The 13,380-nt window shown below is 36.6% G+C and overlaps 1 protein-coding gene across 1 annotated transcript in view; it reads left to right on the top strand.

The window, feature by feature from the left end:
- Positions 1 to 13,026, top strand: part of LOC133546676 (zinc finger protein 391-like) — a 26,451-nt gene extending 13,425 nt beyond the window's left edge. The window contains exon 5 of the mRNA XM_061892469.1: positions 10,047 to 13,026. Coding sequence (XP_061748453.1) covers positions 10,047 to 10,900 — 854 coding nt within the window. The 3' untranslated portion in view covers positions 10,901 to 13,026. The remainder of the gene's footprint in view (positions 1 to 10,046) is intronic.
- Positions 13,027 to 13,380: the final 354 nt, after the last annotated feature.

The raw sequence follows: 13,380 nt of genomic DNA, 5'->3' as shown, positions 1-13,380 counted from the left end.
ACAAAGCAAATCATCAAATTGTTTTGAACATAAGAAACAAAATACACTCTTCCTTCCCTTATTAATGAATTGAAATTAAAAAATCAACTCATTCCAACATTCTGAAGGCATACATCTGTGGAATATTCATTTGACTAAAAATTAAAAACAACTACCTATTCATCAATAAAAACAGCAAATTTATAAAAATGTAAATAAATAAAATATCTATCTTTGTTGATCCGTCCATTGCTAGGGGTTGACCGCTAAAAACAATACAATTGCATGGCAGCAAGAGATGTCGCATAAGGGCTGTGACATACATTTACATCCACAATATATTCACATGGGTTTTATTTTCCTATGACAAGATCCCAGAACTCTCCAAAATAACAACTGTTGAATTAAAATAAACTAACTAAATAAAATGAAATATAATAGATCAAGTAACCATTATTTGTTAACATTCGGTTTCAAAGCCGAAGGGAGCCAGGGAGGCATGAAAGAACCTCATGTGGCTCCAGAGCCGCGGGTTGAAGATCCCTGATCTAACGCTAGCTATCATTGAATATAGATTCAATGTAATTAGAAATTGTAAAGAATATAGACACTAAAATGTTCTGGTAAACCACTAATGGTAACAATCTATCCTTTGGTGTTGTGTGTGTGTGTGTGTGTGTGCGTGTGTGTGTGTGTGTGTGTGTGTGTGTGTGTGTGTGTGTGTGTGTGTGTCTGTCTGTCTGTCAACCTTGACGAGTTATGACATCATGGTGTTGTTACAGTGTAGTTTGAGTGGGGTCATGTGACTGCCAAGCTCCGTTTGATTGGTGAAATGGAGTCAAAGGTCACGAGTGCTTAGTTTGGATTGGTGAAATGAAGTCATGTGACCGTGCCCGCTGTAAGAAGTCTTTCTAACGAGCTAAATGACTAAATGCCAGAAGCAGCATGCAGTGGAAAAGTGGCTTTATTTACAATGACGTTAGTATCTTTAGTTGTTGAATTGAAATCCACGGTGACTGGCTAGTTGTTTGAGTAGAAGCTAAGCGAGAGGGGTAATGCTGTGTGCACATGGCTACAAATGTAGCTTACCACCACCAAAGTGTGAATGTGGTGTAAATGAATGAATGGCACTTACTTCTCTGTGAGCGCTTTGAGTGTCTAGTACAGAGCTGGGAAAATATTTTGACTCTGCGGCCACAAAACTGTGCCAAGGTGTGTGGGTATAAATAGTACATACACAATTAGCTGTAAAAATCTGCTGTACAGTATGTGTGTTTGGATCTCTTTTTTCAGGAACATTAATACCAAAAATCACAATGTCCGAAAGAATTCTAAAAAAGTTATGACAGACCACCTCATAAAAACCGGAATGCAATTTAAACATGTTTTACTGAATGGGACACTGAAAATGTACATTAAAATAAAGAAAGTGGGATTAACAATATTAGCTATGAACAATAAAACACTGAATATTAAAGGGGAACATTATCACAATTTCAGAAGGGTTAAAACCAATCAAAATCAGTTCCCAGTGTCTTATTTTATTTTTTGAAGTTTTTCTTAAAATTTTACCCATCACGCAATATCCCGAAAAACGACTTCAAAGTGCCTGATTTTAACTGTCGTCATAGCCACACGTCTATTGTCCTGCGACGTCACTGCGTGAAGCCAACAAAAACAAATATGGCAGATAGCACAGAAAGGTATAGCGTCATTAGCTCGGATTCAGACTCAGATTTCAGCGGCATAAGCGATTCAACAGATTACGCATGTATTGAAACGGATGGTTGGAGTGTGGAGGCAGATAGCGAAAACAAAATTGAAGAAGAAACTGAAGCTGTTGAGCCATATCATGACAGACAGCGGCAACGAGGACGAATTCGGCAATCGCCTTCTAACCAACAATTGCATCTTTTGACTGCCGGTGCAACTTTAATCCAACGATTGGTAAGTGTTTGTTTGGCATTAAATGTGGGTGGAGGAAAAGGCTGGATGCAAATATAGCTAGGTGACGGACTTCCTGCCGTCCATGTGTGGGTTGCCGTAATGATGGACACATGACGCATCGTAGCAGGTTTGACTTTGATTTATTATTTCAACAATCATTACGTCTTCTTGCCTGTCTGTCGCGCCAATTTCTAGCGCGCCGGCTGATCCTGCTCGTCGCTTCGGTGTACCTTTCGGTGGCCGTTTGTTGTGTCTTTGGTGGGGGCGCATCTCGCTCGGGTTCTCCTTCGTCGCTCTCGTGGTCGTTCGGGTTGCATCGTTCCGCACCTACTTATCTTCCGATCGTTCCTCCTTCGCCTCTTTTATGCTGCAGCAGCAGATGATAGGATTGAGCGCAGGTGTGTGGTGTACGCACCTTGCTCTGATTGCTGCTGCCGCGCGGCTCCGAGTGTGTCACGCCTCTCCTCTCCGCCGCATGCCCCGCCTCCTGGCCTCCATCTCGGTCAGGACCACTGCTCTTCTCAGCCTGCTGTCGGCCCGTCGACTGCGTCTCTCCACAAGCTACAAATGAGGCATAATGATGCAATATGTACATACAGCTAGCCTAAATAGCATGTTAGCATCGATTAGCTTGCAGTAATGCTGTGAACAAATATGTCTGATTAGCACACAAGTCAATAACATCAACAAAACTCACCTTTGTGATTTCTTTGATTTTATCGTTGGAAATGCATCTGCTTTGAGTGTCGCAGGATATCCACAAATTCTTGCCATCTCTGTCGTAACATAGCTGTCGTCGGTAAAATGTGCGTCCAATTTCTTGCCACTTTTGCATCTTTTGGCCACTGGTGCAACTTGAATCCGTCCCTGATCGTGTTGTTACACCCTCCAACAACACACCGACGAGGCATGATGTCTCCAAGGTACGGAAACACTCGAAAAAATGGAAAATAACAGAGCTGATTTGACTTGCTGCGTGTAATGTGTTTGAGAAAGTGGCAGATTGCTTCACGTTTTGACGTCACAATTGAAAAGGCGTTTACATCGCCAAATTCACCCTTTTAGAGTTCGGAAATCGTTTAAAAAAACATATGGTCTGTTTTCTGCAACATCAAGGTATATATTGACGCTTACATAGGTCTGGTGATAATGTTCTCCTTTAACATATATTCATCGCTCCTCTTTTACTTCTCAAACGATAGACATCTTTTACAATCAAGCAAAAACACAACAAAAATGTAAGAAACAGCAAAATGTGAATGCAAAGTGTAATAAACAACTACAATATGATATCTTATCAATTTTATGCAGAAATGTGTCGTCTAAATTTGCTTCCGCATCTCTTCCTGACACATGAGTTTCGGGCTGGCTGCTCTGAAAACAAATCTCTTTGTTCCTGGTCGGAGCTGCTGTGACGTAGATTACCGTAATAACTGCTACAACACTCGAAAGCGCAGATTTCAACCATGTAATTACTTTCTATAGTTCAAGATTTACGGTCGTTTGAAAACAGCACCGCACATCACAATGGCGGCTACAGTTTTGATGTTAAAGCTCTAAAAAAATTATGACGAACGTCCAGTGGGCCAGATTGAAAATCTTAATGGGCCACATGTGGCCCATGGGTCGTATTTTGCCCAGGTCTGGTCTAGTGTATAAAAAAGTGCTATATAATTGTAATCCATTATTATTATTAATGATACTGCTATCTGTATTTTTTGTTCCAGCGGACCGATTGAATGATGACACGCTGTCACACTCAGTTCAGCTGCTGTCGCTACACATTATCATCAGCGCTAAATGATGACAAATAAGGAAGCAACACCACACAAACGTTTGTTGCATAACAATATTTTATTTTCAAAGTCACTCACAAGGTGTCATTTTGAAGTGAACACACTTTTCTCACGACGAGTCACGGCCGTGTTTTATCAACCGTCCTTCGGGCGATCCATTAATCCACAGGCCAATTACTACACACACACACACATACATTGGTAGCGCGACACTCAATATGGCTTCCGGTCCATCACTCAAATACGTCCGTATGCAACATGAACACAAAAATTCCTACTGTACATGCAAACTCACATAACATGCTAATTGATTGTATTAATTTATATAATATATTTGATATGATGTATCATGTAAAAGGTAAGTGATGCCATACCTAAATATTATTTCTAGCTGAGTGTAATTATAATGAATAGAACCCCATATATACTATATCAGGGGTCACCAACCTTTTTAAAAGCAAGAGCTACTTCTTGGGTACTGATTAATGCGAAGGGCTACCAGTTTGATACACACTTAAATAAATTGCCAGAAATAGCCAATTTGCTCAATTTACCTTTAATAAATAAATCTATATATATATATAAAAAAATGGGTATTTCTGTCTGTCATTCCATCGTACATTTTTTTTCCTTTTATGGAAGGTTTTTTGTAGAGAATAAATGATGAAAAAAACACTTAATTGAACAGTTTAAAAGAGGAGAAAACACAAAAAAAATGAATTTAATTTTGAAACATAGTTTATATTCTATTTTGACTCTTTAAAATTCAAAATTCAACCGAAAAAAATTAAGAGAAAAACTAGCAAATTCGAATACTTTTGAAAAAATTAAAAAAATAATTTATGGAACATCATTAGTAATTTTTCCTGATTAAGATTAATATTAGAATTTTGATGACATATTTTAAATAGGTTAAAATCCAATATGCACTTTGTTAGAATACATAACAAATTGGACCAAGCTATATTTCTAACAAAGACAAACAAAAATTTGAAAAGAAATTCAAAAGACTTTGAAATAAGATTTAAATTTGATTCTTATCAATTTTAAAATTCAACCGAAAAAAATGAAGAGAAAAACTAGCAAATTCGAATACTTTTGAAACAATAAAAAAAAGAATTTATGGAACATCATTAGTAATTTTTCCTGATTAAGATTAATATTAGAATTTTGATGACATATTTTAAATAGGTTAAAATCCAATCTGCACTTTGTTAGAATACATGAAAAATTGGACCAAGCTATATTTCTAACAAAGACAAACAAAAATTTGAAAATAAATTCAAAAGACTTTGAAATAAGATTTAAATTTGATTCTACAGATTTTGTAGATTTGCCAGAATTATTATTTTTTTAATTTTAATTATAATAAGTTTGAAGAAATATTTAACAAATATTCTTCGTCGAAAAAACATTAGCTAAAATGAAGAATTAAATTTAAATGTATTTATTATTGTTTACAATAAAAATAAATAAATTACTCGAACATTGATTCAAATTGTCAGGAAAGAAGAGGAAGGAATTTAAAAGGTAAAAAGGTATATGTGTTTAAAAATCCTAAAATCATTTTTAAGGTTGTATTTTTTCTCTAAAAGTGTCTTTCTGAAATGTATAAGAAGCAAAGTAAAAAAATAAATGAATTTATTTAAACAAGTGAAAACCAGGTCTTTGAAATATTTTCTTGGATTTTCAAATTCTAATTGAGTTTTGTCTCTCTTAGAATTAAAAATGTCGAGCAAAGCGACACCAGCTTGCTAGTTAATAAATACAATTGAAAAAAATAGAGGCAGCTGACTGGTAAGTGCTGCTACTTGAGCTATTTTTAGAACAGGCCAGCGGGCGACTCATCTGGTCCTTACTGGCTACCTGGTGCCCGCGGTCACCGCGTTGGTGACCCCTGGTATATACCGTATTTCCTTGAATTGCCTCAGGGCATATAGTATGTGCCTGTCTTAAATTACTGCCGGGTCAAATTCGCTTCGCAAAATAATTAGCCCATACTTAGTATTACCGCCTGGTTAAATTTGTGACGTCACGAGTGACACTTCCCCTGTCATCATTTTCAAAATGGAGGAGGCTGATTTCAATACCGGTAATTTGAAATCGCATAAAGGGAAGAAGATTAAGAGCTATTCAGTAGGATTTAAGGTCCAAGCTTACATCACACTAAAATTTTTACTGCATGCCTTTGGTAAGTGCCCGAGTGAGAAGAGGTTTTAAAATAATTAGCGCATGCTTACTTTTACCGCATGCCTTTGGTAAGCGCAGGAGTGAGAAGAGGTTTTAAATTAATTAGCGCCCCGGTGGCAATTCAAGGAAATACGGTATATGGATATATATATATATATATATATATATATATATATATATATATATATATATATATATATATATATATATATACACAAACCCCGTTTCCATATGAGTTGGGAAATTGTGCTAGATGTAAATATAAACGGAATACAATGATTTGCAAATCCTTTTCAACCCATATTCAGTTGAATATGCTACAAAGACAAGATATCTGATGTTCAAACGCATAAACTTTATTTTTTTTTTTGCAAAAAATAATTCACTTAGAATTTCATTGCTGCAACACGTGCCAAAGTAATTGGGAAAGGGCATGTTCACCAATTTGTTACATCACCTTTTCTTTTAACAACACTCAATAAACGTTTGGGAATTAAGGAAAATAATTGTTGAAGCTTTCAAAGTGGAATTCTTTCCCATTCTTGTTTTATGTAGAGCTTAACAATATTAGCTATGAACAATAAAACGCTGAATATTAACATATATACATCGCTCCTATTTTACTTCTCAAACGACAGACATCTTTTACAATCAAGCAAAAACACAACAAACTTGTAACAAGCAGCAAAATGTGAATGCAAAGTGTTATAAACAACCACAATATGATATGTTTAAATTTTATGCAGAAATGTGTTGTCCAAATTTGCTTCCGCATCTCGTCCTGACACATGAGTTTCGTGCTGGCATATATATATATATATATATATATATATATATATATATATATATATATATATATATATATATATATGTATGTATATATATATATATATATATATATATATGTATGTATATGTATGTATGTATATTTGTGTGTGTATATATATTTGTGTGTGTATATATATATATATGTGTGTGTGTGTGGGTTTATATATATATATATATATATATATATATATATATATATATATATATATATATATATATATATGTGGAGTTCCACAAGGCTCTGTATTGGGACCCAAGTTATTTATACTTTATTTCAATTATGTTTGTTCATTGTCTAATACATTGAAATGTATTATGTTTGCAGATGATACACATGTATATTGTTCAGGAGAAGATTTAAAGGAAGTGTTGAGGTTAATAGAGGTTGAGTTGATTCAGCTAAAAAAATGTTTTGATATTTATAAGTTATTAAATAATAAGAAAACTAAATTTGTGGTGTTTAGTGGTGCAAGGACAAATTGTGAAGCAAAATTAAAATGTAATCAAGTGGAAATTGATAGAGTATATGAAACAAAATTATTGGGAAGAATAATTGATAATAAAGCATGCTGAATATATACCTTATTTTTCGGATCAAAAAATCACATTTATTTTTCATAGTTTGGCCAGGGGCGCGATTTATACTCTGGAAGGATTTATGTGTGAAATTATTAACACATTACTGTAAAATATCAAAAAAATATTTATCTTATTCACATAAGTGCCTAGACGTACCGATAGAAGATGAAGCGGCACATTGTCTACTTTGGACTTGGCAGAGTTGTTTAGAAGCGACACCGACTAAGTAGATTTCATGGGATTTAGCGATTTGGAGTGACAGATTTTTTGGTAAAGGTATAGCATGTTCTATAAGTTATAGTTATTTGAATGACTCTTAGCATAATATGTTACGTTAACATAGGTGGCACCTTCTGAGTTGGTTATTTATGCGTCAAAAAACATACACTTATTCGGCTTAATGTTCACTATTCTGTAATTTATTTCAAGTTGCCTTTCAAATGTCTATTCTTGGTGTTGGGTTTTAGCAAAAAAAATTCCCCCAAAAATGCGACTTATACTTTGGTGCGACCTATATGTTTTTTTTCCTTCTTTATTATGCATTTTCGGCCGGTGCGATTTATTCCCCGGAGCGATTTAAAATCCGAAAAATACGGTAAAGGGAAACATATCCAAATCCATTGCTACTCTTTATAATGTAAAACATGCTGAATAAGACATGTCTGCATATGTTATATTATTCTATTACTTTTCCATATTTAACAGATTGTGTTGAAGTTTGGAGAAATGTTTATAAAACAAATATAGACCCAATTATTCAACTTCAAACAAGGGTCATCAGAATAATACACAAAGCGTGCTACTATGGACATACCAATCCATTATTTATGAGTTCTAATGTGTCAAAATGTTCATATATTGTTTTTTTAAAAACCTTGGAAATTATATTTCAAGTAAAGCAACAGTCTTCCAGCTTGTATTATTAGGTTATTTTAATTAAGAAGAAAAAAAACTATAATTTACGGGGGACATTGATTTTTGAAAAAGGTAAAGTAAGAAGGAATATAAAATGCAAATGTATTTCAGTTTTAGGAGTTAAATGGTGGAACAAGCTCAGTGATGAGTTGAAGACATGTAGTTCTCTCACTGGGTCCATGTGTACACTCTCAGTTACATTAACACTGATATTATACATGTGGGCCAATAGATAGAAATGCTGTTAAAGGGGAACATTATCACAATTTCAGAAGGGTTAAAACCAATAGAAATCAGTTCCCAGTGGCTTATTTTATTTTTCGTAGTTTTTTTCAAATTTTTACCCGTCCCGGAATATCCCTAAAAAAAGCTTTAAAGTGCTTGATTTTCGCTATTTGCTTAAGCCACTGTCCATTTCCCTGTGACGTCACATAGCGATTCCCATACAAACAATGGCGAATAGCACAGCAAGATATAGCGATATTAGCTCGGATTCAGACTCGGATTTCAGCGGCTTAAGCAATTCAACAGATTACGCATTAATTAAAATAGATGGCTGGAGTATGGAGGCAGATAGCGAAAACAAAATTGAAGAAGAAACTGAAGCTATTGAACGAATAGCTATTGACGCTATTCGGCCATGCATTTCTGCGTTAGCATCGCCGGTAAAATGTGCAGAACAACAGATCAGGACTTTGGCATTGACACTGGACCAACTTAAATCCGTCGATTGGTAAGTGTTTGTTTCGCATTAAATGTGGGTGGAAGGAAATGCTTGATGTAAATACAGTTTCAAATGTACATACAGGTAGCCTAAATAGCATGTTAGCATCGATTAGCTGGCAGTCATGCCGCAACCAAATATGTCTGATTAGCACATAAGTGAACAACATCAACAAAACTCACCTTTGTGATTTTGTTGACTTTATCGTTGGGAATCCATCTGCTTTGAATGTCGCAGGATATCCAGACATTCTTGTCATCTCTGTGCCATCTCTGTCGTAGCATCGCCGGTAGAAACCAAACGAGGGACTTTCGCTAATCTTGACACTGGAGCAACTTAAACCCGTCGATTGTTAAGTGTTTGTTTGGCATTAAATGTGGAAGGAATCGTAAGGCTGGATGTAAATATAGCTACAAATGAGGCGTAATGCTGCAATATGTACACACAGCTAGCCTAAATAGCATGTTAGCATTGATTAGCATGCCGTGCTAATCGATGCACATTCTACGTAAATCAATTTGAATCCGTCCCTGATCGTGTTGTTACACCCTCCGACAACACACCGACGAGGCATGATGTCTCCAAGGTACCGGAAAACAGTCGAAAAAACGGAAAATAACAGAGCTGATTTGACTCGATGCGTGTGATGTGGTAGGGAAAAATGGCGTTGAGCACCGATGTGACGTCACATTCTGACGTCGTCGCTCAGAGAGGGATAAACAGAAAGGCGTTTCATTCGCCAAAATTCACCCATTTAGAGTTTGGAAATCGGTTAAAAAATTATATGGTCTTTTTCCTGCAACATCAATATATATATTGACGCTTACATAGGTCTGGTGATAATGTTCCCCTTTAAATGTAGCTTTGATGTGGCAAGCTACTTTTGCAGTGTAGCGTGTAGTGTAGCTTGCTACAATTCTCTGAGGATAGCTTAGCTACATTTAATGGAGAGTAACTTGTAGCTTAGCTAACTACATTTTCCAGGTCGCTTGCCCATCACTGTCTGTTTGGCCTAGCTCACATGTGAATAGTTTGAATACTGCAAACTTCAATACAGTAACACCTCATTTGTGTTTTATGTTTTGCAGACGTCCAGCAGGTGTCAGCAGAGAGTCATGAAGAGATTCCCTCCAAGCAGCAGGAGTGGAGCTCCAGTGTGGGACAGAAGGAGCTACAGACCCCCTCCCACATTAAAGAGGAAGAGGAGGAACTGTGGAAGCAGCTTCAAAGGTTGGTGGAGGATAATGATGAAGATGAAGCTCAGTTCTTACTGCTTCATCACAGTCAAAGTGAGGAGAACAGAGGGGCGGAGCTTGTAAGTCAACACATCACAGAAGCTGATGGAGAGCATTGTGAAGATATAAAGTCAGAACCAGACAGCATCTTTGCTCCACTGTCAGACATGGACCACATGATGTCACACTCTTCTGATCACAGTGATCACATCCAACAACCTTTGGAGAGGAAAAATGACTCTAAAGGTGATACGAGACATCACACTAACAACAAACACTTTGACTGCTCTCAATGTGGGAAATCATTTAGACAGAAGAGTATTTATACAAGACACATGAGGATACATACCGGAGAGAAACCTTTTACTTGCTCTGTTTGTAAGAAGAGTTTCTCCACAAAGTTTGAAATGACCACACACATGAGAACACACACTGGAGAGAAACCTTTTACTTGCTCTGTTTGTAAGAAGAGTTTCTCCACAAAGCTTGTCATGACCACACACATGAGAACACATACTGGAGAGAAACCTTTTACTTGCTCTGTTTGTAAGAAGAGTTTCTCCAGAAAGCAATACATGACACCACACATGAGAACACACACTGGAGAGAACCCGTTGAGTTGCACTGTGTGTGATAAAAGGTTCAGGTATAAGTATCAGGTCAGTAAACACAAGTGTGTAACAGTCATGGAAGCTGCAGGGATTTAAAAACACTTAAACAGTGATTGTGCCAAATGTACTCTAATAACACAGCATGTTTAAAGGGGAACATTATCAGCAGACCTATGTAAGCGTCTATAAATACCTTGATGTTGCAGAAAAAAGACCACGTTTTTTTAACCGATTTCCAAACTCTAAAAGGGCGAATTTGGCGATTTAAAGACCTTTCAATTATTCGCTGTCGGAGCGATGTTTCTTTCACCCGTGACATCACAATGGGAAGCAATCCGCCATTTCCTTAAACACATTACACACACAAGTCAAGTCAGCTCTGTTATTTTCCGTTTTTTCGACTGTTTTCCGTACCTTGGAGACATCATGCCTCGTCGGTGGGTTGTCGGAGGGTGTAACAACACGATCAGGGATGGATTCAAGTTGGAATGTGCATCGATTAGAACGGCATGCTAATCGATGCTAACATGCTATTTAGGCTAGCTGTAGGTACATATCGCATCGCTGTGCCTCATTTGCACCTATATTTGCATCCAGCCTTTCTCTCCACCCACATTTAAGGCCAAACAAACACATACCAATCGACAGATTCAAGTTGCACCATTGTCAAAAGATGCGAAAGTCCCTCGTTTGTTCTGCACATTTTACCGGCGATGCTATGACAGACATGGCACAGAGATGTGTGGATATCCTGCGACACTCAAAGCAGATGCATTTCCAACGATAAAGTCAATGAAATCACAACGGTGAGTTTTGTTGATGTTATTGACTTATGTGCTAATCAGACATATTTGGTCGCGGCATGACTGCCAGCTAATCGATGCTAACATGCTATTTAGGCTAGCTGTATCTACATTTGTGGCTATATTTGCATCCAGCCTTTCCCTCCACCCACATTTAATGCCAAACAAACACTTACCAATCAACGGATTTAAGTTGCTCCAGTGGTCAAAAGATGCAATCTTTGGTTAGAAGGCGATCGCCGAATAGCTTCAATAGCTATTCACTCAAAAGCTTCAGTTTCTTCTTCAATTTTGTTTTCGCTATCTGCCTCCACACTCCAACCATCCGTTTCAATACATGCGTAATCTGTTGAATCGCTTAAGCCGCTGAAATCCGAATCTGAATTCGAGCTAATGTCGCTATATCTTGCTGGTCTGTCCGCCATGTTTGATTGTATTGGCATCACTATGTGACATCACAGGAAAATGGACGGTGGATTTACAGATAGCGAAAATCAGGCACTCTAAAGGCTTTTTTTGGGATATTCCATGATTGGTAAAATTTTGAAAAAAACTTTGAAAAATAAAATAAGCCACTGGGAACTGATTTTTATTGGTTTTAACTCTTATGAAATTGTGATAAGGTTCTCCTTTAATATGAATGTATATTTGATGATGTATGTAGTGCTTCTCATCTTCTACTGTTATGTTATCCTGGAGTTTTTAAGTTGTGTGCATGTATTGAATATCATATATGTAGCTACTAATTTATTTGATTTTCTCATTGTTAAAGAGAGGACATTTTTATTTTCACTTTGGGTTTTTTTTCACACATTTTCTTCCTATGTATTTTTATTGATGTTATTATCCAATTAAAAGTATGAATGAATAAAATATTTAACAAAATGTGGACTCTAGTAGATGAGCAGCATTGTTACATCATGGATGTTAACTACAGAAAAACATCAACAAAGAAGAAAAAGGCTGAAGTTAGCAACACATCACTGAACTTTAGAGCCATCGTGAGTGGAGTTGCTTGTTTTTATTGCTGCATTTGTACTTATTTCACCTCACATCTTCACTTTCAACTCTAAAGTCTTCTTCAAATATATTGTTCTGGGCTTCTAATATTGATGTTTACTATGTGTGTGTAGTCTGTGGAAAGGGTTGTTGTCCCTTGTGGATCCATTTGTTCACTTGAACAGATACATCATCATCATCATCATCATCATCATTATCAAAATACAGATTTAAGTACTGTATTAGAGTGCCTCTTGTAGTACTCCAACTCGCCACACTGAGAAGTGGGGGCGATCCTGAGCTAGCAGATGAATGTTGCTATCCTGTTTTATCAGCGAGGAAGACAGCATTTGTGTTTACTTTTTTGTCAGATCCAAGTTGTATTGCTCTGCTGAATAAATGAATCACTATGGCTGCCAATATGGAGGATTATATATATATATATATATATTTATATTTATATTTATATTTAAAGGCCTACTGAAATGAGATTTTCTTATCTAAACGATGTGTCATACTTGATCATTTCGCGATATTGCCATATTTTTGCTGAAAGGATTTAGTAGAGAACATCCACGATAAGCTTCGCAACTTTTGCTTGCTAACAGAAAAGCCTTGCCACTACCGGAAGTCGCAGACGATGACGTCACATGTTGATGGCTCCTCACATCCTCACATTGATTTTAATGGGAGCCTCCAACAAAAACAGCTATTCGGACCGAGAAAACGAAAATTTCCCCATTAGTTTGAGCGAGGATGAAAGGTTCGTGTTTG

This window comes from Nerophis ophidion, unplaced genomic scaffold (assembly GCF_033978795.1).
Source record: "Nerophis ophidion isolate RoL-2023_Sa unplaced genomic scaffold, RoL_Noph_v1.0 HiC_scaffold_36, whole genome shotgun sequence".
Taxonomy (NCBI): Eukaryota; Metazoa; Chordata; class Actinopteri; order Syngnathiformes; family Syngnathidae; genus Nerophis; species Nerophis ophidion.
Note: the sequence above shows the minus strand (reverse complement) of the source record. Positions and strands in the feature narration are given on the sequence as shown.